This window comes from Rattus norvegicus, chromosome 7 (assembly GCF_021556685.1).
Source record: "Rattus norvegicus strain SHRSP/BbbUtx chromosome 7, alternate assembly SHRSP_T2T, whole genome shotgun sequence".
Taxonomy (NCBI): domain Eukaryota; kingdom Metazoa; phylum Chordata; class Mammalia; order Rodentia; family Muridae; genus Rattus; species Rattus norvegicus.
The window spans coordinates 115,061,743-115,087,611 of NC_141540.1; the positions used below are offsets into that span (position 1 = coordinate 115,061,743).

The 25,869-nt window shown below is 51.2% G+C and overlaps 1 protein-coding gene across 2 annotated transcripts in view; it reads right to left on the reverse strand.

Annotated features, from left to right (window-relative positions):
• Positions 1–25,869, reverse strand: part of Slc45a4 (solute carrier family 45, member 4) — a 68,269-nt gene that overhangs the window by 2,353 nt on the left and 40,047 nt on the right. For both annotated transcript variants that reach the window (XM_087557403.1, NM_001447159.1), the window contains 6 exon segments: positions 24,557–25,194; positions 7,372–7,560; positions 5,497–5,676; positions 3,981–5,047; positions 3,228–3,327; positions 2,228–2,439 (listed from right to left, as the gene is read on the reverse strand). In XM_087557403.1, the coding sequence (XP_087413529.1) occupies positions 2,228–2,439; positions 3,228–3,327; positions 3,981–5,047; positions 5,497–5,676; positions 7,372–7,560; positions 24,557–24,800 (1,992 nt within the window). In that variant the 5' untranslated portion in view covers positions 24,801–25,194.

The window sequence follows — 25,869 nt, forward strand, 5'->3', positions numbered from 1 at the left end:
GTCAGAGGGAGATTTTAAACATACCTTCCAGAAACCAGAAAGAACAACACAAGAGAACCCTACCTTATTCAACCCTTTCACCATGTATGGGGCATGCTGGGCCTCAGATGGTGTGATCAGTTAATTTAAGGGCTAAAACCATGTGTGTGCTTTCTCTGACTTTGATTTTTAGAGACCAGTCTGCTATGACCATCATTAGAAACTCCCAAATGTCAGAAATTCACCATCACACTGTTGAACAAGCCATGGGTTCAAAATAGAAATCAAGCCAAGAACCCACAAAAATCTGTGTACGTGTGTACATGTGGAGATGGATGATCAGTGTACGTGTGTACATGTGGAGATGGATGATCAGTGTATGTGTGGACATGTGGAGACGGATGATCAGTGTACGTGTGTACATGTGGAGATGGATGATCAGTGTACGTGTGTACATGTGGAGATGGATGATCAGTGTATGTGTGGACATGTGGAGACGGATGACCAGTGTACGTGTGGACATGTGGAGATGGATGACCAGTGTACGTGTGTACATGTGGAGATGGATGACCAGTGTACGTGTGTACATGTGGAGATGGATGATCAGTGTATGTGTGTACATGTGGAGATGGATGATCAGTGTATGTGTGGACATATGGAGACGGATGACCAGTGTACGTGTGGACATGTGGAGATGGATGATCAGTGTATGTGTGGACATATGGAGACGGATGTCAGTACAGGTGCCTGAATTCCTCTGCCACTCCTCGCCCTGTCTTTGTCCCTGGCACTGGGTCTTACATGGGTCCTGGAGATCTGAATTCAGACCCTCTTGCTTGGACACCAACTTTATCCATTAAGTTATTTCCCCTAGACTTCAGAAAAATCTTTGACAAAAATTTTTAAAGTAATACTTTAGCTGGGTGTGGCTATCCATATCACAGACCTCAGCACTTAGGAAGCAGAGGCAGGTGGATCTCTGTAAATTCTAGGCCAGCCCAGGATACTAGTGAGACGTGGACTCCAAAGGAAAAAGAAAAGCTGTATGTGGAAAGCTCTCCATATACATGACAGCTCCCGCCTGACCCTAGCACTCACCAGTCAGATGGAGACAATCGGATCTCTGTGAGCTGGAGTCCAGGCTGAGCTCCATAGGAATTTTAGACCAAAACAGGCTACAATCTGATAGCTGGGCGACCCCGAGTAACCGTGCTAAGGAGCTCAGGGCGCTTGACATCACGACCTCCTACAGACCTACCTACCTACCCTAAAAAATGAATCACACCTGCCCAGGAACAAAGAGAACTGGCCAGAGGCACAGTGCATGCACTTATGTGGCCATCTGGTGACAATGCAGACAGGGTGGGAGGCCCTGTGTCCCAAGAACACCCACCAGGGGGAGGAATGTGAGAGTTAACTCCACTCCCTCCTGCTACACTAGAACCCACTGGGTAGACAGCAGGAAGTGGCACAGGGGCCTGGGATCAGTGCTAAGTCCTGCCACACTACACGAGTACACAGAATGAGGCAGAACAGAAAATGCCAGTTTAGTTACAGGAAGGTCAGATGCAGGTGCGAGTGAAGTCAGGGTATCAGGAAGAGAGGCTTCTAGACCAGGCACCATCTTTCTTGGTCTGGGTGATTCTGTACGACTCACTTCTGACATGCTAGCAAGCGGCTTGACCTCAACAGCTATGAACCCTGCAGAGCACATCTATAGAACACACCAGTTAGGTTTCATTGGGGGGGTATGGTAGCACATACTGAGAACTGACTTTGCTTTAATGATTAATGGGATCAAAGGTGCGCGCCGGCGTACAGGTGCACGCTTGCTTCTCTTTAAGATGAGGTCTTAAGTAGCCCAGGCTGGCCTTGAACTTGCTATAAAGGATCTAGAAGTCCGGCACTCTGGCCTTCACCAGTGCTGGTTTTAACTGGTTCCAGTCCTTTACACAGGGCCCAACAGTGGTAGCTGAGAAGCAATGGCCAACAGAGTAGCTCTTCGAAAGCCACAGACGTGCAGGGGACTGAGGCCGCTAGGTCAGGGGCTGAACAGTGAGCCTGGCAAGGGAATTGCCCACAGGAGGGAAGATGAGGGTAAAGGGGTCTGTGGGATGGCAGAGGAGACACCCTGCGGTCAGGGAATGACCAGGAGAGTGGCGGTGGTGCTTTCATCAGGAGAGAGGACAGAGAAGACTGTAGGGCACTGAGGGCACATCACCACCTTCACTCAGCATTCTGGCTGTACCTCCTTGATGTCATGGTAGTGCCCTAGGAGGGCGTAGGGGCAGTAGGAGATGCTCATGGAGACGACGCCCATGGTGCTGATGGTGACCATGGCCACATAGACGTTGGGAAACATGGCCATCACAGCGGTGCCCACAGAGAAGCCCAGTGTCCCCAACATGTAGATGATTCTGATGCTCAGGTCATAGTTGTCCAGGTACTTCTGTAGCAGGGCTGTAGAGAGGGTCACAGGACCATGAGTTAGCCGGTGTCCACAAACCCTCTTGACCTCCAACACTGCCTCCCTCTGGTGGAACCTAGGCCTTCAGGCATAAATGTAGTCTCCTGCCCACCTGGATTCCCCCAGGCTCTAGCATGTCTGAAAGAAGCCAGCTCTCTGGCCTCCGTGGGATGCTGACTGCCCACCCAATTCTCCTTACTAGAACTCTCTGGCTCTTCCCTTGTCACTTTGGGTTCTAAGCACCCAAGGCCAGTCTGAGGATCCTGCCTCCTGACTGGCGCCTCACAGGTACCACCTCTTCCATGAAGCATCTGTGCTGCAGCAGACTGGTGATGGTGGTGTGGTCCCTGCCACTTGGCTGACCTGCCCTATCCTCCCTACTTCAACTACAGATCAGGCAAAGCTGACTTCCATTCCATGTTCAGACTGAGTATGGGCAGATAAGACAGAGGACTCCAATCCTATGTCTTTCAAGTTTTGGGACTGAGAGGGGCATGCTACCTTGCGGGGAGAGCCTATCACCTCACCCATCAGGGTTCCTGCCCGTGGCAGGCTGGACTGGTCCGCTGCCCTTCAGACTGTGGGCCCCAGACGGGGCTGGCGTGCCAGGGGCTTCATGCTAATAAACCAGTGCAACCCAGGCTAGCGTCCATGCTGGACAGTGTCATGAGATGCGCTCAGGATAGCCTCCCAGTCTCACAGACACCTGATCCCAGACCACGGCAACCGACTTGAACAACTTCTCCTCTACTGAGGCAAAGGCCAGGGTCCTGATACTCACCTGAGCAGATAGCACCAGTAGCAGCGTAGATGACCAGGCCCCAGCAGCCCATCTTCACGCCAGCATTGTAGGCGTGCCACTTGGTGGAGTTGGAGGGGGCCTGTTGTAGAGAGAGGAGGTTGAAGGCATTTGCTGCCCTCAGGGCAGAGGAGATCACTCTGCACTCCCAAGCAGGCAGTCTGAGAGGTGACAGACACTCAGTGAGAGGAGAGCCAACCCAAGTCCAGGTCAGTATCTGCTAAGCTACTTCCAGTCCCTCCCAGGCCACATGCGACTCTGCTGCCTGCAATGAGAAGTGGAATCCTGCCTGTGGCCCTGAAATAAGGCTGGTCTGGACCGGCAGAGAGGACTCTGCCTTCTCTGAGCTGCCATGCCAGCACCTGAAAAAGGTGTAACAGACCACTGTGGTCACCTACACAGTCACAGTGTGAGCCCAGAAACGCTAGCAGGGCGGGGCAAGAATAAAAACAGGCTGTTACTTTGACAGCTGAGCCAACAGTCTCTTCATGATTTTCAAAGTGGTTCTGGTCCTGTGAAGGTACCTGGCATCACGAATGGTCACCAGAGACCCCACTGTAACAACTTTGTCTCAGGTGTGTGACTGACTATGCATTAGGATGCACGTTGGGCATTCATTACCTGATCCACACGGCCACGTGGATGCAAGGGCAGTGCATGCAGGCTCACAGGAGGCCCTGCCCGGAAGCTGCCAAACTCCCTAGGCAGTAGAACTGGTAGCCCTAGCGTACTCACCTGGGGGTTCCCTTTGAAGATGACCTGGCCCATGAAGTCAGTATAGAAGACAGCCTCTGCGATGACAGAGAACCAAGTCAGGAGGTGGCAGAGGCAGAGCCACATCAGCTCCTTGGGCATCTTCAGCATGGACAGCCACAGCAGGCGCACGGTGGTCTCTGTCTCACCCTCCTCGCTCTCTGTGTCCCCGCTGGAGGCGGTGGCCCCACTCTGGTTGCGGTGCCGGGAGCGCTGCCGCTGCTGCAGGTCATACAGGTCGCTCATGCTCCGGGACGGCTTGATGAGGACCACGGCGTTGGCCCGGCGGTAGCGGTAGCAGTGGGACCCAATCTTGCCGTAGTAGGAGAAGGTGCTGGAAGACTGCCTGTGAAACATGTGCCTACGCCGCCGCATGGAACTGGATGTGACTGAGGGCTTCAAGTCTACCTTAGAGTGGCTGAGGGGGTTCATTGGTGGGGAGCCTCTCCCATTTGGGACTTTAGCTTCATTCAAGTGATTATCAAGCAAAGTGTCGTCCTCCTTGGTGGACTCCCTGAGGAACGTGGACAGGCGGGGCAGCTTGGCCCTCAGGAGCTCTTGGCTGGTGCTCTGGGGGGTGCTGGGGTAGGAAGCATCTTGGAAGATGGAGGGCTCGATGTCATGCAGGAAGAGCAGCTGAGGCTCCATGTCCAGTGTGGAGTCAGCCATGTGCAGCACTGAGTCGCTCTTGCTGCGCACGATGTCCACATCGAGGTAGTCCAAGGACAGCTCGTGCTCCGACTGCACCTCATCTGGAAATGGGGGGCTGCCATCCTGCATGCCCCCACCGAGGGAGCTGAGGCGGGGGGCGGGGGCCGGGGCGCCAGGCTGGAGACCGGTGCTGGGCAGGGTGGCGTCCTCAGGCCCGCGGTCCTGCTGTGGGTTGTACTGCTCCTCCTCGATGCTAAAGAGATGCAGAGCCACCGACACGGAGAAGAAGACTGCAGCGAAGAAGAACAGCACCTGGTTCTGCGTCTGGAACCAGTCCCCTAGGAAGGTCTGCGTCCAGTCCAACCCGCCCAGCACGTAGCCAATGGCCCCACCGAGGCCTGTAGACAGAGAGGGGACAGTGAGGCTCAGCCCCAGCACGGGGCTGTCCCTTACACAGGGTTATGTGGCAAATCAGTGAGATGGAGAACGAAAGGACGGCTGAGACAACAAAACAGAACAACTCAGGGGACTGCACAGCTCCTCACACTGGCCTAACGTTCCCAGTCAGAAACGGAGACAAAGGGAGTCTTGGGCCCAGAGCAACCCCAGTGCACCCGTGTGTTCCCCTCCAGCTGAGTGACAAGGCCTGGGCAGTGTCCGCCTGGCAGCCATGTCATCCAGGCAGGGCTTATTCCCTCCTTACTGCTCCTCAGTCCCTTCACCCTGCTAGGTTCACGTGGTAAGTGAGTCCCGGTGCGTCCTAAAGCCCTGTCCATCTGTCATTGATCACCACCACCAATGACCGCAGATCCCTCCCGCCCACCTGGGGCCTGGCATGGGTCTTTACCAGCAGAGAAGGCGTGTATGTTGAGGGCCATGTCTTGCTCCTCACTGTCTACCACATCCAGCAGGTAGGCACGAATGGGCCCCTCAGTTGCATCGGCACTGAAATCCAGGACCACCACTCCCAGCACCGTGAGGACAATGCCAATGGGCTGCCGGCTGGGAACATCGCCAAGCGCCAGACCTGGACAGAGTGTGGGGAAGCAGTCATACGCCAGTGCCAACTGTCAGGCTCCTCAGGCAAATGCTTTCAGGATAGCGGTAAAGTTCACCCCCTTTCTGTAGTTTATGGGTGTCCCTTTTCGTCCAGCCCCTCAGAGCCTCCTCTCTTAAGAAGTATTTTGAGTATTTTGCTTGCATATATGGATGTGCATCTCGTGTGTGCTTGATGTCTGCAGAGGTCAGAAGAGGGCATCAGGTCTTTTGGAACTGGAGTCACAGAGGGGTGTGGGCTACCATGTGGATGCTGGGACTTGAACCTGGGTCTTCTGCAAGAGCAGCAGTGCTCCCTACTAAGCTGTCTCTCCCTCCCTCATAGATTTTCAAGACAGAAGGGGAGCAGGTTCTTCCTCCTCTGCCAATCAAGCAACAGTGGCCACTGGCTGGTGAAACTACTGGCATCAGCTGCAGTGTCTGTGCAAGGATCCCTGCCTTCATCTCTAGGAATCTGTCTCCTCCTCTGCCCACCAACACAAACTCCTCTGTGTGCTACCTCCTGAGCTGGCTGGCTCTGCCTTAGCTTCCAAACTAGACAACAGGCTGTGAGAACAAGGACCTTAGGCCTGAGTGGAGAGGCCACACCGCCTCGGCAGGCATGCTGAGCCTCTACAGAGGCTGTCTGGACCCAGGGACTGATCTTCAGACCTGAGCTCTTGCTAGCTCATACTGGGACCAACCTTCAGGACTAGAGGTGGGGCAAAGACAGGTCTGGCCATGAAGTAGTCTATGGACTACACCTTGACATGCTGGCCCATGGGTTGCCCAAGCTCAGGATGAAGTGCTGGTGCCTCCAGACTGGTTATGTGTGAATCACCTGTGCGGCCAGGGTCACCCCAGGGTTGTTCTTTATACATGCCACCACATATAGAAAAGTAAAGGAATGCTTGCAGGTGACATAGACAGGCCCAGGGCTGGCAGCAAATACCCGGAAAGTGTCACGCGCAGACTCCTAGATGGGAACCATCTCTGGTAGAGATCTGCCAGGTACAGGTTTGACTCAGCAAGGAGGCACTCAGGCCAGGAGGAGACCGACCCAAAGCTGCTTGCTACAGACTGTCCCTACCCTGGCTCTCAGAGCTGGGACTGCCCCCTGGAGGTGGTCTCATGGGGGCCTCTCTGCCCACAGCCCTGCTGCCTCTGGAACTTGGGCAGACCTGTGCAGACCTGTGTGTTAGGAGCCCATACTGCACTGCTTCACCCGAGGAGTCAAAAAATAAGGCTTTGTTTCCACCAGTTCTGAACGGTGCCCGCAAGGCAGAAAATATTTTCCCACAGAGTAGCTTTAATTAAAAACAAAACAACAGAAAGAGGCAAAACAACACATGAGGCATGAACCAAAAAAACAAACATCAGACTGGGTTCTGGACATTTTCAGTACCATGTCTAAGAAAAGGAGAACAAAAAAGAAAAGATAATTTCTGAAATCACTCTGGAAACAGGACGTGGTGTCAGATACGCATTAAAAACAAGCCATCACAACAGGAAGCGTTTCCCTGTGAACAGGTTCCTCCAGCTTTCCCATGAGGGGCCGGCTCTACTGCCAAGCTCCCTGCTACAGTCTCCACCAGGAGGTCCTCAGCGGCCTGAGCTGGGCCTTGCACAGGGACCCAGTGAAGCCACGAAGCACGGACTACTTACTGCAAGCTCAGCACTCACTCACCTATAGCGGAGCCGTTGAGGAAAAGTGCAACACCAATGAGGACTCCCACACACAGCACAAGGATGAAGGGCCGCCGGCGGCCCCAGCTCAGGGTACAGCGGTCACTTGCAGAGCCAATAAGCGGTGTGAAGATGAGGCCAAGAACAGGGCTCAGGAACCAGGTGAGGCTGTAGTACTTCTCAGGGAGGCCTGCAGGGACACACAGCCTGTCACTCACTGTGTACACCCACATAGACACATACTCTCGCTCCCTCAAGTCTCCTCAGCTAGAGAGGGTACTCCAGACCTTGGAGCTAGTACTGGGCTCTGCCTGAAGGGCCACCATGTTGCTGGTACTGAGCAGGGCTGAACTACTCAGGGACGGTCCCCTGTCCCTCTATACTATACCATGGAAGTGGTACAATGTCTTCGGTTGCAGGAATAGAAGAGCCACTGAATTTTGGACCTGACTGAGGAAAATCTATTCTAGACAGTCTTGCCAACGGTCTACAGAGCCACCGAAGCCCTCAGCTACCTTGGCAGTGGGTGCCCTGAGCACTGCGGTGGTTTGAGCCCACAATGTATCCACCTGGAGCTAGGTGACAACAGCCTCTTCCTTTCCCCTTTCCAGACTGTCCAGGCCTGACACGGAGAGTGTGGTGGCCTCAGAATGGAACTCAAAAGCCTGGCACCACTGTCTATGCCACCTACCTGTCATACAAATTCAAACTGCTGTCAACAGAGCAGAGGAACGACGGCCCTGGGCACAGACCAGCGCTCTGATGAGCCCCTCTACCAGAGGCCCTGGCGCCTGAGCACACCACACGCCCTCTTGAATGACATTTAAAGACTCGTCCTGTAGGTCAGAAGGCTGGCTGTCCTTACTCACTGAGAGCAGTGAGCAGATGCTGGGTAAGCACAGCACACTGTGTCCTGGATGTGGTTGGGAGGCTTTGAGTGTCATCACAAGATCAGCAAAACTCTCCCCCACTTTACAACGACCCGAAGCTTGCTTAAAATCACTTCACTCAGGGGCTGGAGAGATGGCTCAGTGGTTAAGAGCACTGACTGCTCTTCCAGAGGTCCTGAGTTCAAATCCCAGCAACCACATGGTGGCTCACAACCATCTGTAATGGGATCTGATGCCCTCTTCTGGTGTGTCTGAAGACAGCTACAGTGTACTTATATATAATAAATAAATCTTTAAAAAAAAATCACTTCACTCCATCAGACAAGCATTCACACTAAGGACACTGAGGAAACAGACTCATGTTGAGCTGGCAAGAAAAATAAACGTGTGGGAGGAAAGCATGTCAAGGGAGGAAGCACCTTGCAGAACCTCGTGCCATCACGCCATTAGGTAACAGGGCACTCCGCCAGGGTCTAAGGTGTGTGTTCTGACCTCTGCAGCCATGCCTGGCTACAGGAAGGCTAGATCTGTTCCCATCCCAAGTCAGCAGGACAGACAAGAGTCAGTGAACTAGGGTCTGCCCAGTGAGTTCCAATGGACGAGCCCAGCAGAGTTCTAATGGTATAGGCTCCTCAGTCTTACTAGGCAAAGTGCTCAAGGGCACTGTTCTGCCCTTGCCTGCCCTTCAGCAACACCCATGTCATGTGCCCTGTGTTTCCTAGCACAACCCCTACTCAAAATGGCCCAGAGTAAACAAGGATTCTGGGGAGGGGGAAGTGCTATGAGCTTCCCACTGACCATGCCACCAACTTAAAAGTAAATAAGGAGCTCAGTTCATTCTTGTGGGCATGGGGTATCTTCATGGCCCCTGGCAGAAACTTAGCAGGCTTGTCCTTTCCTGCCTGGAGCAACTGTTTGCTGTCACTGTCCCAACACCTTAGGAGTGGGGGAGGACTATCCATTCGGGTCCATCTGTGGGCTGTAGGATGAGAACACATGATGTACAACAACAGGCCCTGCTGTACCCAAAATGGCCTTTAAAGCAGCCAAAAACTGGCTACTAAATGAGGCCATGCTCCGATGGGGCAGCTAATGAGAGTCAGTGAATAGTATTGGCTCCTCCAGGTGGGCACGGCAGGCAAAACTACTGCCCTGGAATGGAGACAGAGCATCGTCCCAGAGACCTTGGACCAGCTGTCACTACTTTTACAAGAAGTGACAGCTGTAGCCATCACAGCCCAACAGCTACAGTTCCAGAACCGGGGAGAAAATTCTGCTGCCCAAGATCATGTGCCCTACCACAAACATCTTACAAAAGACGGCTGTAATTCTTACTGATACAAAGACATCCAGAGGGGCTGGAGAGATGGCTCAGCAGCACCGGCTACTCTTCTACAGGACCCAAATCTACATGTTAGCTCATAACCCTCTGTAACTCCAGTCCCAGAGGATCCCACACCTTCTGGCCTCCATGAGCACCATACATGTAGGCAGTACACAGACATATATGCAAGCAAAACACCTATACACATAAAAATAAATGAACTAAAAAAAAGCTTTCAAAATTCAAGTTTAATGTTTGTAAGTTTTGTGCAGTTAGTCTGTGTGCTGGGGTCCGGGGCTTCTCACTCACTGGCTCTGGTCAGGTGAGCAGCAGCCTACACACTGTCAACCTCAACTCTAGCCCTTTGTCTGCCCTTTGTCCTCTGATGAACACCATCATCAAAAGCAACCTGGGGGTGGGGGGAGCGTTTATTCACTTCTCAGGCCACAGTCCATCGCTGTGGGACTCAGGAAGGAATCTGGAGATGGGAGCTTACTGACTTGTCCACCCTGCTGCTTTTACAATGTAGTACAGGCTAAGTAGGGTGACTGTCCCCATAATGGTCTGAGTCATGCCAATCATGAATCAGAAAACTTGTCTACAGGTCAGTTTAATGGAGGCGTTTTCTCAACTAAGGTTCCTCTTCCCAGATGACTCTAGCTCGTGTCAGGGTGAAACAATCAACCAGGACCCTTGCAGAAGTTGAACTGCTGTGCCTCTGGCACCGTTAGGTCTGCACCCTCCGTACAGGCTGCCACCTTATCAATGCTGACGTAGGAATGTGAGCTACAATGTGAAGCTCCACACTTTGGCCTCTAGTCCTGCCAGCTTTTGCTGTATTCATTAGGAATGTCACAGTTGGCCACTTAGCTGACACTGCTGTGTTCTGCAGTACCTGTGACAGGACACTGACCAGGCACAACAGCACCCCACCTCCTAGAAAAGGTATGGACCTGGGTGAGACCTCCACATGGTGCTAGCAGTCACAGGATGGTGACGGATTGCTAGTGGGCCTGGTGATGTACCAAGTACAGCACTGTGTTGGAAGAGTCCAGAATCCTACTGGAATAGGAAACAGGGCTAGGCAGTTGTGAGCTCAGCTGTGGAGGACTGAAGGGTAGCAGCATTGGCTACGGAGACCCAGGACTGTGCAAACCAAAGAGAGGGGATAAGGACACAAGCACAGGGGACACAGCACCAGTGGTGGCCTCATAGCTGCCTTTTGTCACCCCAGTCTACTCAGGAGTCCGTCTTAGACTCCAGACCCTGGCCTCTAGGAACTAAATGCCATTTCAGCTACCTGTATGAGGGCTGTCAAGGCGCTCACCAGGCAACAGCACTCTGCTCTACCACAGATCTCCAGTGCTGCCCAGGGTGAGCAAACGGTGCTGCGACCCCCAACACTTGGCTGCCAGCACCCACATCCCTGGGATGCCTCAGCCAAGCGATTCCCAGCAAAGCCCTAAACAAACACAACAGTCGTTCCTAGTAAATAATTTTTGTTTTTTTCCAGGCAAAGGTTGAACAACAATGGTGGGACCCGGAAGGTTCCCTGTTCACAGGAAATACTCACTGTGTCACTATGTGTACACGGGACAGCCCACTGCAGCACTTGGGTCACAGGCAGAGGTTTCTATTCACAAGGGCATTTTTGATAAACTGGTGTTTTGTGGGGGAGGGAGGCTGGGAAACTGGCCTATAAATATTTAACAAAAGGTCCAGGATGGGAATAAGAACGCATTCTTTCTCTCAATGGACAAGCCTGCGAAGCCAGATAGGTTTGTAGTCCTGGACAAACCCTCATGATAACATTTGCTGGTGAGAAGTTCTTGGTGGGAAAAGCTCAGCATCCTTGAGTGACCTCAGCAATCTGACAGCGAGCTCACTGGGAACCCCCTTCAGGGCTAAGCTTGCTAAGGCTACAGCAGGAGGAAAATGGGCTACCTGCCACAAGCCCGGCCAGGTGTCACCTCATGGTTACTTGTGGCCATGCCAGAACCTCAGCAAGGGCTGCTGAGACCCTGGGGCCCTCTAGGCAGGGAGGGCCTGTACTGGAGAATGTACATCTCCAGCTAAGGGCAGGGCCAGAGAGCATGGAGGAACACTGTGAAGTTATCAGTGCCAGGGACACAAGGAAAGAGGGGGAGTGCAGTGCTCAGGCGGCTTCTCCTAACTGCTACGAAGGGTTGCCACTGACCTGCTAACATGTCACTTCTATGCTTCCCTTACCCACAGCCTAAGGAAGGGTTCAAGGAAGACGGAATATACTTGCCATCCGAGTACTTAGAAGGTGGAAGAAAGAATCAGGAGTTCATACTATCCTTGGCTACACAGCCAGTTCACATGAAATCTTGCCTTTAAAAACTCCCTCTAATTGCCTCTCCAAAGAAAGCAAGTACAGACTCAGGGGCCCACTTGCTGTGGGGCGTGGATCCCCATGAGCCCACTGAACTGCAGTAACACACAGGCCTGGCTCCGCAACGCTGACTCAGACTAGGATGCAGGCTAGGAAAGCTCAAAAGCTAAAGCCACTTCTTAAGGGACAAATATCCATCACCAAGCCCAATGCCGAGTCCTGAACTTTCTTTCCTGTGGAGTAAGACGCACGGAGGAAACAAATCACCTCACAGGGTTCCCAGCAAGGCCAGGTGTTTTCTGAACCCATGAGAAAAGGGAATCCTGTATCACCATCATCACGGCTGCACAGAGGCTGGAAACCCCAGTGCGCCTGATGGGACGGGCACAGGGGCTGTGAGCACCCTCCTCCCACTTCAGCCTCAGAGAAAGTACTGGAGAAAGAAGGTTACAGCAGGGGAAGTCAGTAAACCCCACGTGGGTGCCACTGTATGACTTTCCTACAGAATCAAGTCCCGCACATGTACAGGTAATTCAGTACTATATGCTATGAAAGGAATCATGCACACAGCAACATTTCCCCAGATAAAATTCAACATGACAGATAGCAGCACCAGGGAAGAACATGTTCCATGCTGGGGACCCAGGCATGGATGTTAGACAGGCCTCCTCAGCTCTGGTGGTAGCACTGACATCCAGCACTGACCCCCACTACCTTAGCCTCCCCTTCATTTATAAGATGGGGTGAAGTACGCACTTCTGAGGACCCAGGGATACAAGTAACTCAGGGACACAAGTAACTCAGAGACACTCCCCCCTGGCCCCACCAACATGAGCCACTCCACCCCAGCAGGTGTGCACTGTCATGCTTGGCACCAGGGGAGCAGAGACAAGGCAGCCTGAGACAGGAGTCCACCCAAGAGCAGAAGGAATGTCCTACCAGATGCCAGTGGGGAACAGTCCTGTGGATAGGGTAGCACTGAGCTGTTCTGAGCACAAAGGAAAGATCGCTAGATGGTAGAGGCGAGCAGCTCAAGACAAGCTTCCAAAGTCTTTATGGTGTACCAGTAACTAGGACCCAGGGGAAGAAGTGGCATCAGCAGGCTGATGACCCCAGCAAGGAAGCACAGGTGCTAGACTGAGTGGCAATGGGGGATGGGGAGAACAGGCCTCTGGTACCTTTAGGAATCCAGCCTGGTTTTCCTTGTGTGTTCCTAGGCCACTCCATGCTGGACATCTATTTGTGTACACAGGAGTATGGTCAGGTGCAGGGCCCACCTCTGCCTCAGTGGTATCTCTGAATTGTGAGGACTTACAGGAAGGTGAAGGAAGGGCCAGGACAGCACTTTTACCTAGGTCTGAAGAGCAGTCTAGCTTTTTGCCTCCATTCCCACTTACCTTTTTCTGTCCTTCAAAAGGACAGCCTTTCCTTCTCCATGTCTAGGGGGTGAAGAGTACCTGAAATACTTGACAGGCAAGACTAGTAAGACAAGACAAAGAACATGACGGGAAGAATGTTGGAGGGAAGGAGCTATGGAAACCTGCAGCCCAGCCAGGTGGGCAAGGCTCAAGTACCAGGAGAAGCTCAAAGGTATCTGGTCCGGAGAGGTGGGGCACCAGAAGGGTAGCAAACTTAGGGGGTGATTTATGGGGCTCAGAAACATGTGTGTCCAAGGGTTCATCAAGTCCCCCAAGGTCAAATGCCAGGAGAGTACAAGGCTATATATATAGAGAAAGCAAATAAATGGTCACTGGGAATCCCTGCCTGGCCTGGTGCTCTGTTGAAGGTGACCTGGGTTGGAAGGACACCTCAGATTTGATTCTTCATTGGCTACAGACTCCTGACAGTACTTTCATTTTCAAAGTTTCAATTTCCTCACAGAGGATGTGGAAAATGGGCTTTCGTGCCTATTCTCTGCCTCCCTCCACACCCTCCTGGGTGTTACTGTATTCCTCCATCCAAAGTGGCTCTTAGACTTTTTAACAGTAACTTGTATCCCCCAGGCAGGAGTTCTAGAAGGGGGTGGGCTGTGTACTGGGAACTCTAAGCAGATCTGCAGTATGCCTGCCTTGGCACAGCCAGACTAAGGCTGGACTCAAGTCTCTTGTCTTGTCATGACTACCCCTAGACAGGTGACCCCCTAGACAGGTGACCCTCTTGTTTGCCCTTCTTTTTTCTTTTTTTTTTTTTTCCTTTCTTCTTTTTTTCGGAGCTGGGGACCGAACCCAGGGCCTTGCGCTCGCTAGGCAAGCGCTCTACCACTGAGCTAAATCCCCAACCCCCTTGTTTGCCCTTCTTGAGCATAAGATGCATCTGGCCTGGCTGGGGCTACCCTCAAAATGAGTGTGTAAAGTGAAACAAACTCTTCAATATTGGGCTTATCACTGCCTCACTTCCTGTGCAGGTAAACACCTCTGCCCAGGGATGCAGGTGTCTCACACACAGAAGCCAGACTGGGCCTGTCCTGTCCAGTCAAGTGCTGAGCTGCTTTTGGCCTGTGCTGCACTGCTGGGAACAGGTGATGACACACTTCACTCCCAGGATTTTGCATTCAGAACAGGACGCACACAACCAGTTCCTATTCATGACCCATTACTGGAGCACTTCCAACCCAGAACCCTGCTCTGCTATGACAGCTGACCAGGACACAAGTGAGGAAGTCAGGCTGCACCCATATTCTGGACAAAGGGACAAGCGAAGGACAATGAACCCAAAAGGGTCCCCAAGGAGCTGCCAGGCCACATGAGGAAGGCCTAAGTAAGCTGCTGGCAGGGAGGCCAGCCAAGTTGGGCACGGAAGAGAGAAGTATGACAGGAGGAAGAGGCAGTGCAATCCACAACTGCTGCTGGGTCGGAAGCAGTGTCGCCCCAACACGGCACTGGCTTTAGTCACTCCTTCACAGGAGAGAGCCCAAACTGCTGCTGTGAGGTGGCAAGAAAGTAAGTACAAATAATGACTGTTGCTCGAGCCGCTTGCATTTGCCCAAGCCAGCACGCCTGCAGCCAGGGCTGCCTTGGCTGGAAGACCCAAGCCCAGGCCCGAGTTCCTCCTTTGCACCCGACTTAGCTCAGCCAAGTGTTGGAGAAAGTCCTACTTGTCCATCCCCTCTGCCCTCAGTTTCTCTAGGCTTTTCCTTTTGTAATCTGTCTGCAGTGGAACCCGAGGGCAGCTCTTTCCTCTGATGTGCCTACAAGTTACACGTTACCTACACTTCACTGGGGACGTGGCTCCGGAGCAGAATGCATGCCTAGCATGTGCAAAGCGTGGCTCTCCTCTACAGCACAGCAGAAAGTAAAATAAATAAATAAATAAATAAATAAAAAGAGGAAGCAGACAAGCCACTTCACACCAAAGACAAGTCTATCCATAACTGTTACACAACCGCATGCTACATGTGTATACACTCTGTAGCTTCAATTTAAACAGTTACCTTTTCTTCCATATTGGGGAAAAATCCAGGGTTCTGTACAAGTCGGGCAAGTGGTCCAGTGGGCACCTTCTATACTGACTGCTCTTAAGAATAAAGACAGCTGACTGCAGAGATGGCTCAGCGGTTAAGAGCACTGACTGCTCTTCCAGAGGTCCTGAGTTCAATTCCCAGCAACCACATGGTGGCTCACAATCATCTGTAATGGGATCTGATGCCCTCTTCCGGTGTGTCTGAAGAAGCTACAGTGTACTCATATAAATAGGTGGATGGATGGATGGATGGATGGATGGATGGATGGATGGATGGATGGATGGAAGGAAGGAAGGAAGGAAGGAATCTTTGTCCAAAAACAGCATTGGTTCTAAGATTTTCAAGGTTGCAGGGTATAATGGAATTCAAGGTTATCTACTGCCATATAGTCTGACTGTACGTTGTTTGAAAAGCCCACTTCTCCATGACAACTGTATGCCGTCCCCTATATCCATACTCCCTAGCTGTGCTGTACTAATCCCTGGAACACGGAGCAAGCGCCTCCTGTGGGCCTTGACGGGGTCTCTGGGTTGCTGATACCCTTGGTCTATCTTTTCAACATATATTTGTGTCATTTTGTTAACATTTAACTTATTTCTGACTGTCATCATAAAGTTTTAAATGACCATGTCCTGCAGGACCTGATGAAGGTTTTTGCCTTCATTAACCTATTATGTATGCTGTACATCCCAACCTACTGTGTATGCTGCGCATCCCAACCTACTGTGTATGCTGCGCATCCCAACCTACTGTGTATGCTGCGCATCCCAACCTACTGTGTATGCTGCGCATCCCAACCTACTGTGTATGCTGCGCATCCCAACCTACTCTGTATGCTGCGCATCCCAACCTACTGTGTATGCTGCGCATCCCAACCTACTGTGTATGCTGCGCATCCCAACCTACTGTGTATGCTGCGCATCCCAACCTACTGTGTATGCTGCGCATCCCAACCTACTGTGTATGCTGCGCATCCCAACCTACTGTGTATGCTGCGCATCCCAACCTACTGTGTATGCTGTACATCCCAACCTACTGTGTATGCTGTGCACCCTAATCTACTATGTATGCTGTGCACCCTAATCTACTGTGTATGCTGTGCACTCTAACCTACTGTGTATGCTGTACATCCTAACCTACTGTGTATGCTGTGCATCCTACTGCTTTGTTCTGAAACACAAGTGACTATAACTTCAGCAAGTGCTTCTCAATCCACCTTGCATCACCTCCAGCCTCACACACGGTGCATTCGGGTGTCTGAAGCAAATCCCTATGAGGCATACAGGCTCTGAATGAGAGCATCCTCAAGCACTATTCCTAGTACACTTAACTGCTCTGGTCACTGTGTGGCCTTCCCCTTCTCTTCCCCTCACTCAGCACTCAGTGTTGCTTAGAGACAGTCCCTCCTGTACCCTTCCTTCTGTACTCGGCTAGGGAGCCTCTATCAACACATCCCTATGCTCCCGATTCTATCTTCGAGAGACAACAGGGAAGACTCCAGGCAGAGGGCATCCAGGGCAAAGTCCACAGCCCAACTGCGGCCACGCAGCCATGCTCACTTCCAAGCTTTCCTCTCCACAGTAGCTGTTCAGGTGACATGCCCAGGTGTCCAGGCAAGCCCAGGCTTTGAGCTGCCATGTCACTTCCATGTCAGGCACGCTGCCCAGCACACACAGTCAGGCACTTAGTAAGAGTCTGACAAAGAGCAACAGCTTACAGAGTTCCTTGGGAAAAAACGACTGTGGTGACTACTTCATTGTTTGTTAAACACAATGATCTGAAATGCAAGGAAATCCAGACTTCCCTCCCAAACCATACCCAGCACAAGCCGCTTCCCACTCACTGTGCTACAGTTTGGGAGATTCTTGCCCTGCCCTTCACATGCATACCATGTACATACACATACACAAGCATGTGCACAGTGCTGCCCTTCAGGAGACCACAGCCCTGACTGTCTGTGGGGGAGGCCAGGTGGAGGTGGCAGGGGGACTCTGGTCTTTCTTGGGTGGGTGGGAAGTTGCTGGTGAAATATACCGGTATGCTCTATTTTAACCAGCCAACAACACAGCACATTTCCAGACTGCCCCACTCTACTCCCTTCTCCCTACACCCATCACTCTGCCTTTGTCTATGCAGTGTGTGTCCTGCTGTGTCCACCTCCTATCAGAGCAGAAAGTCCTCAAGGTTCCCCTCAGTGGCCATTTGCCTCCTCAGTGCCGCCTTCAGCCCACACTGCCGCAGCCTTGCCACAGGGTACATACAGAGCACTCTGTGGGGAAGGGCCACGGGATAACATGGAAGCCTGAGTGTATGCGATACTTCCCTCATTCCCTGGGGTAAGACTTTAGTGCTGCAAACATGCAAGGGATCACAGGCCACTGGCTGAGGTGTGCTAGTCAGGGTCCTGGGGAAGTTACCGTGAGGCACCTGCGGCCAAGCTCCCTCATACTTAGAGCACCCATTCTAGCCCACCTGTGTCAGCACATGCTGGTGTGACAGCCACACTAGGTAGCTACCCGTGTAAGGCTCTTCTTTCCTATTTCAAGAGCCAGAGCTCTAGGACTAGAGCTTTGAGATGAATGTCTGTTGAGCTGGGGTGGGGTAGCTCAGTGGATAGATTGCTTACCCAACATACACTAGGTCCTGGGTTCAGCCCCTAGTACGACTATCCTTCGAGAACAGGTAAGACTGGGAGCTCATTTTGTTTGCCAGGATGGATAAGGTTCACAGCTCAATTGGTCCTTCTAAATCGGCTAGTGCTTTCTTTGGGAATGGAGGGTGAGGGTTCTGAGGCCTAACTCCAGCATTCAAGCACATTATACATACATACTGACACTGCATTACATCCACAGCCCTGGGTATTCAAGGCAGGCAACAAACCAAAGGTCACACAAAGAATTCCTTGGGAGAAGTCAGAACACCCAGGTGGCAGGAGGGCACCACTGACAAGGCATGCAGATCCTGCCATGGTAGGGAACACAGTACTGGCAATTGTGAGAGGTCACAGAGACACCCACAGTAGCCACCCAGTTACATGCGCTCACACGCCTGTTGTAGAGATGTATTGCACTCCGATATCACCTATGGAATGGTGCTTCTCAGCTTTACCAAAGGCTTGCCATGTTTGTGTGCTTGGACATGAAAAAGCACAGGAAAGCAGCCAGCTTTGAAGGCCATGTGCTGGGGTCCAAAGAAGGGCTGGGCTCAGCCACAGCCAGGAAAATGACCGCCCTGCTGACAACTCAGCGTCAGGCCACTGTGCCTAGCCTACTGGCATCTTGCTCACGCTCCCAGCCTCCCTGGGCACTCCTCACACAACCCCTTGAATGGGGAGGGAAGGACACAGAGGTTGTTTTCATCTTCCAATATGGATAATTATTAAAGCTTTTCCCACAGGAGAAGAAGCTGGCTCAAGCTACAGTCAAGTGAATCCTAGAAACTCACCTGTTCCCCAGGAGTTTCCATAAAGAATGTGTTTACAAAGTGACCAGCCCTATCCTCATGTGGGAGACCGTAAACCAGCTTTCCCCCTTGCACCAGTCAATCCTCAGACCCCACTGTTTGCTCTTGGGGTCTTCACCAAAGTGGAGCAGGTAGGATCTCATGCTAGCACAGTAGTTATTCATGAGGCAGGTCCATAGACCACAACAAAAGGCACCCTTTTCTCTGTTTCATCTGATTTTCCTTTTCCCTTGAGTATACTTCCTGAGCCAAGAGGGAAACAATAAACGGTAGTAGGAGACTGACCCCTTCCTCAAGGGGAGAATGTAACATGAGAACACAGCCCAGGAGGACATCCAGCAAGGTTAGGCTGGCTCTCTAAAGCTTCCCAGAAACTCCTAAGCAGTCGGTCTCCAAATCTGTTTTTCAAAAGCAGCTGTATGCTCACGTCTGGTCCCGAGTTTGAGATGCCAGAGTCAAGTGATCTATGAATGGCAGGGTATACCACAAACCATAGTGGAGAGGCAGGGCAGGGGTGTACATCTGCCCTGAGGTGCTCTGTAGATCTTTCGGGCCCTGCCTCTGCTCAGACTCTCTGGAAGGGGCAGCCTGGTAGCCAGCTGGCTTCACATCACATGGGGTTGGGGGCACATGCTTGTAATCCCTGTCCTTGGAGGCAGAAGCAGGAAGACCACTGCAAGTTCAGGCCAGCATGGTCTACATACTGAGGCAGGCTGCCTGCCAAGACTACACGGTAACACTCTCTCAAACACACAAGAGGTTGAGTGAGATGACTTGGGAGAGTAAGCAGCACTGGTCATGCAAACGGTTCCCAAAATGGAAGGAGACCTGAACCCCCCAAAGTTGTCTTCCAACCCTGACACTCACACTGTGGTGTGCACATGCATGAGCGTGAGTGCACACATACCAAATAATGTGTGACTTGAAAAGAATACATAAAAGACAAACAAGAACAAAACCTACATCCACATTGGGAACAATGATAAGGCACGAATTCGGGTGCCTAGTATGTGACCCTCAGGGGAAAGGAGGATAAGAATGGAGAGATTTCAATGTCTTGGGAGTATAGAACGCTGGGGTTCTGAATGGGTTAAAAATATCATCCCACCCAGAAGACGGCACTGAAAATTGACCAGAAACATCCTATGAGATGGGACTTACAAAGGCAGGTGGACTGCACTGGGTCATGCCTATTACCAGGAGTTCTCTGGGGTCAGGGTTCTCTGAGCTGTCCCTTGTATGCAAATGCCCTGTCCCATTCGTAGTCAGTCAGGTCCCTGTCACACCAGCCCCATTCTTGCCCATCATAGCAATCTAGTCACGTTCTGTACATCAAGGACTCCTTCCCAGATTCAGGGCATTCAGCAACAGCCCCCCAACAACATAATGGCACCTCCACCCTAGGGCTCCTTCGCAGAGACAGGGCTTCCCTGCCAGGTTTACTGGCCTTCAGGGAGCTCAAGCTGGGTCAAAGAGCTCTCCAGGAATAAAAAAGGAGCTAAGGTGCAACATGTGTGGTAGCCAGGCCTATAATTCCAGTTACTTGGAGTCAGAAGCAGAAAGGTTACGAATTCAAAACCTGCCTGGGCTATAGAGGGAGTTCAAGGGCAGCCTGGGAGACTGTTGAGTCTGTCTTGAAACAAGCAGGCAAGCAGAACAAACAAACAAACAAACATCTAGCCAGGTTTGGTGGTGAGCACCTTTAACTCTACCACCTGGGAGGCAGAGGCAGCCAGCCTGGTCTGTGAGTTTGAAGCCAGCCTGGTCTGCATAGCAAGTTTGAGAATAGCCAGAGGAACACAGAGAGAGACCCTGTTTCTGTCTCAAACAAACAAACAAATAAAAGTAAAAGGTTAAAATTGAGACAAGTGGCAAAGCATGTGCCAACCATGCAGCAGGCCCTAGGTTCAATGCCTAACTCCACATACATACAAATTGCACTAAGAAGCAGGTATGGTGTTACAGAGCTGTAATCCCAACACTTGGGGAGTCTGGTGTGGAGGATTCAGAGTGATGGCCATGCTGGTGTACAGAGGGAGAGCCTGTCTCTAAATAAAAGGTTCTAAGTACCAACAGTAAGAAGAACTAAGTTCTCTGAACATTCCTGCATGGTGGGAAACAGAGGACAGTCTGGGATCTTGTGAGAAAAAGTAGTCTCTTGGTCCGTCGTATCTCAAGCTATGTAACATGGTGATACCGACTCTGCTTTGTCTCCTGGACCCTGGAGTCTGGGAGCTCAGTCAACAGCCCTTGCCCTTACCCAGGTGTTCTTGCTTAGGGCCTCACTTTCCCGGCAGCTGTGCAAAGCAAAGGTGCCCCAGGCCTCTGTGGGAGCCCAAGTAAGGGAGGAGCAGCCACTCAGGTCTCACATGTGCCAGACTCAATGTAAGCATTCTAGACATGTAAACTTAGTGACTGTTTTCAAAAGAGATGTTGGTATAGAAATGAACTTGCCAGCACTGAATGAAAGAGGGCCAAGGCTTTCCAAGGAGTCAGCTTTGGCTGTGGGACATGGTGCCTTCCAATACCACCACCACACAGGCACAAAAGCCTGTGAGCCATTTGAGCAGAGAATGGAAATGACACAGAACCCAGAAGGGGCCTTGAGCTGCTTTCATAAAGGAAAACGCTGTGATTCATCACGGGCAGGCGGAAGGGTGGCTGGCTGGCCGCACCTCCTTCTGTTCAGCCCAAGCTTCTGGAGTCTCCTCTATTCCAACTCTTTAGTGGGGACCACCATGGGGAAAACTCCTGGTGTGCTTGGGCTCAGAATGACCAGACATTATCATTATCAAGGGCAGAGGATACTGAGGCAGCCCCTGAGAGGACACTAGCCTCTCCATGATAGTCAGGTCTTAAGGGTCCCTTCATGAGCCCCAGCCAGCCCTGTGTCAACAAACAATGTAAGCAGCTGTACCGTGGTAAAAGGCACAGGGAGCACAGGCTGTGACATCATGGGGGAATAGGGCAGCGGGCTGCCACATGGCTGGTGACAGCCAGAAAGAAGTTGGTAAGCAGCAGGCAGAAGCAACTTCCTCTCCATGGACATTGACCTTTCTGCACCCAACAAGGAGGCTCACTGATCAGCTTCACCAGTAACATTTTAACAAGAAAGACAACCTGCTGAGAGGGATATACTCACAGGACAACTCAAGGGCACTGCCCTCAGGAACTACCAAGGGCAACCCAGCATATTCTCCTTTGATTGGCTACCCCTGGACTGAGCCCACCAGGCACACTAACTTCAGAGGCCAGAATCTGAGCTAGTACTCTGCTCATTAGCTTCTGCTTGCTGTCCTCCAGACAGGAAGTGGTCTATGGGAAATTGAACATTTGAAAAAGAAAGGGCAGACTTCCACAAAGCATAGGCATATTTTATGAGGAGATACTTGTCAATAAAACACCTTTCCTTTGAAATGACTGGAGGGTCAGTAACATGGCTCAGTAGGTAAAGGCAACTGTTGCCAAACATGATGACCTGAGTTCAATTCCAAGGACCCATACACAGTGGGAGAGAACGGATTCCTGAAAGTTGTCCTCTGATCAAGTGCAGACCCACAACTCTAAGTCAGTCAGTCAAATCAATCAACGTAACTGAAAATTTTAAAGCAGCTTGACACCTTTTAGAAAGAGGAATATACAGCAGGGCAGTGATATATTCAATACCATGGCTTCAATCCCAGTACTGGGGAGGCAGAAGCAGGTGGATCTCTGAGTTCTACAGAGTGAGTTCTAGGACAACCAGGGCTACACAGAGAAATCCTGACTCAAAAAAACAAAAAAACAAAAAAAAAAAAAAAAAAACCAAAAAACTGTTCTAAATCATGAAGGGTTTAGAAACAGGGAAGCCATAGAGCTTCAGACAGAACACCAAGAGCCCACACACAGCATCTGTCATCTCATGATTCCTGTGGGTCAGGAACCTAAGCTCAGCTCAGTAGTGACTCAAGCTGCACTGCACGTCTTGGCCAAGGCTGTGGTCATGGCAAAGCTCAGATGGAAAGGTCTATCACCAAACTTCCCACCAAACACTGGCAGGACTGGTTTCTTACAAGCTCTTAGCTCTTAAGAGCTGGCCTTGCTGGCTCTTGGTCGGAGCCCTTCCCTGTCATGTGGATCTCTCCAAGGAGCCACAGCAACTTCTAGTAAGATGGGGTCTTAGAGATCGGTGCTTCAGCCTATACATAATCCCTGCTTCTTGGGAGGGTATACATGGTAAAATAGCTATTATCCTTTATTAACTAAAATCATACAACCTTGTGTAATAAATATTTAAAACCAAACAATAAAAAGTGCCAAAGGTCACATGGAGACAGTATAAGCCATGAAGTATGTAGATTCCGAGCAGCTGTGAATCCTGGGTTGCAGAAGCTTGGGGCTGTCGATCACATCACTGTTGCCATGACATAAGAGGTAGGCCAACACGAAGGCCATTCTGGCTCCAGAGTTGCTACAAGACCTGGATGGAAGCCAGTTCTCAGAAGGTTCTGACAGGACAGAACAAATACTAAGTAAGCTTGATACCACTCTCACTAGACAAGTTGTCTTCTGTGACCACAGCAGGACCCTGTTCTCCTCTGGCCCTGGCTTTAATCCTCAAGATGGTCGGTTTCTTTCCCTCGGGACACCTCCAAAATGGCTAGGGGTGTGGTGGGGCTTCAGGTTAATCACCTCTGCCTCTCTGAGGCTGAGGCACCCAAGGACAGATGTGCTGTCCTGTCTGTCCCAATGATTCACATGGCAGGCCCCGTAAGGGATGAGAAGCAGCATGATGGCAGCTAGAACAAGGGAGCAGCTGCTCATGGTCAAGCTCAATGCCTGCTCACCTCCAGCAGAGTCCCCCGTACACCTGCCCATAAGCCCTCTGGCCACCTCCAGGCCTTCTGAGAACCGGTTTTGGAAGTTCAGGGTAAAGATTAAGGTCTAATTCCCAAAGAAAAGTTTGCCAGAATTCATAGTGGAACCCCAGAATGAGACCCATGCTGGTTGCTTTCCTAACTTGGGCCACAGAGCAGTGTGTATGGCAATGAGCCAGTGTCAGGAAGCCTGCTCCCACAGAATCCTGTGTGCTGAGGAAGAAGTGGTGATGATCTCACAGGGGAGAGAGCAATCACACGCTGAGTGACTGACGTCAGCACACCAGGGTTAGTTAGCTCTCATCAGGAAAGGAAGGACGCAGTCATTTTCTGGCAAAAAATACTGCAAAAACCACCAAAGTAGACAGTTTTACAATATTAATCCTGATTCCATGAACATCTAGAACAAAGCTGTTGCTTCTAGATCAGTTCACTTAGAAGCTTCAGGGCTGAAGAGTTAAGTTTTTAAGACTTCTTGTGCCTACAGAGAAAACTAAAGACACTGACAAACTTTGGGGACAAACCCGCTCTAATGGCAACCGGGGAGGTTGCACAACCTTTGGGGTGAATTGCATTTGGCCTCATTCTGTAGGTGAGAAATTCCAGTGTGACACAGGGTGGCTGGCCATGGGAGTACAGGCAGTGGCCTCCACAGCCAGTATGCCCATCATGGTCAGGCCCAGTTTTCTCAAGTGCCTAGCCACGGACCTGCAACACAATGTCCAAACCAAAGGAACAAGTCCCTGAAACAGGTTAACAGGAGAAAACTGTCACAGAGGTCAAGCACAGAAGACAAGGGCCCACGGCAGTGCTCCCCAGGACCTCCGCGCTGACTTACCTATCTGTAACAGTATAGGTGTAACCAGTGCTGTCTCCATGGCGTAACAAAATTCCCTGCCGAACATCACTGCCCCATGCATGACCCATAGGCGTGTGGGGATTCTGTCTATGGACGCCTCACTTGTGGTCTCCTCTTGGGTCTCAGCCGCTGGGTCTCTGGGTTTCTGAGGATCTGGCAGGGGCACAGGCAGCTCTTGTACTTGCATAGATTCCGAGTCGGCATTCTGCGGAGCCATTTTCATTACCACCAAAATATATATATATATATATATATTTATTCTACCTATATAAATAATACTATCATCTCTCTCCAATGATAAACTAAGACGTCTTCTCGCTCTGCTGCAGGTACATTCCACGGCAAGTAACTCTTGTATTCCACTCTGTACCAACAGGCGTCTCAACTTCTCACACAAGAAGTGCAGCAACACAGAAGGGTTTTTGGTTGAAGTGTAAACATATGGCTTGCTGGCTCACTGTGAGTTAGAGTTAAAAATCCATAAGGGCCACTCAGTTAATACCAGTTTCATCATCATGACTGTGAAGGCGCTGTAGTCACTTCTCTTGCTACAGAGAGGTGGGGATCTGACACACACAGGCGGTCTTCTGTGACTCCCCATGGAGCGGCTAGAGGATCTGCAAGAGAACAAAGACAAGCTGAAGTCAGGGGTGGTCTCTTAGCCCACCATGCCTGCCCCTTAACCCCCGGAGCCTGCTTATCATCAGCAACACTCAAAAACAGGCTCAGGAGAATTACACCTGGTGTCGCTTTAGAAAGTGTAATCAGAAGAGAAGTGAGCAGGAAAAATAATGCCCACTCTCTAGCTACCACTAATACACTGATACCTCTGTGTCAGTCGATGTTCCTGTTGACAGAGGCAGCAGTGGTACCCTTCGTGGCCCACCAATATCATGAAAAGAGTACAAAGGAAGAAAGGAAAGCTTGGAGAGCAAGTGACATATGCACAAAAGCATGCATGAGACATTGCCTGCAAATGTGCAATAAAAGGTACAAGAGGAGGGCTGGAGAGTCGGCTCAGTGGTTAAGAGAACTGGCTGCTCTTCCAGGACCCAGGTTCAAACCCTAGCACCTACATGGCAACTCTCACAAGTATCTGTAACTTCAGTTCCTGGGCCCACACCCACACACAGACATCCAAACACCAATGTACTTAAATAAAATTTTTTAAAGAGGAAGCAAGCTAGACAGAGCAGGGATACCAGCCCCACGGCCTAACAGGCAAGTTCAAAAATATGCTGAGGCTGGGTCTCAGCATGGGTCTTCAGCAGCAGCTTGGGAAGTAGTCCTTG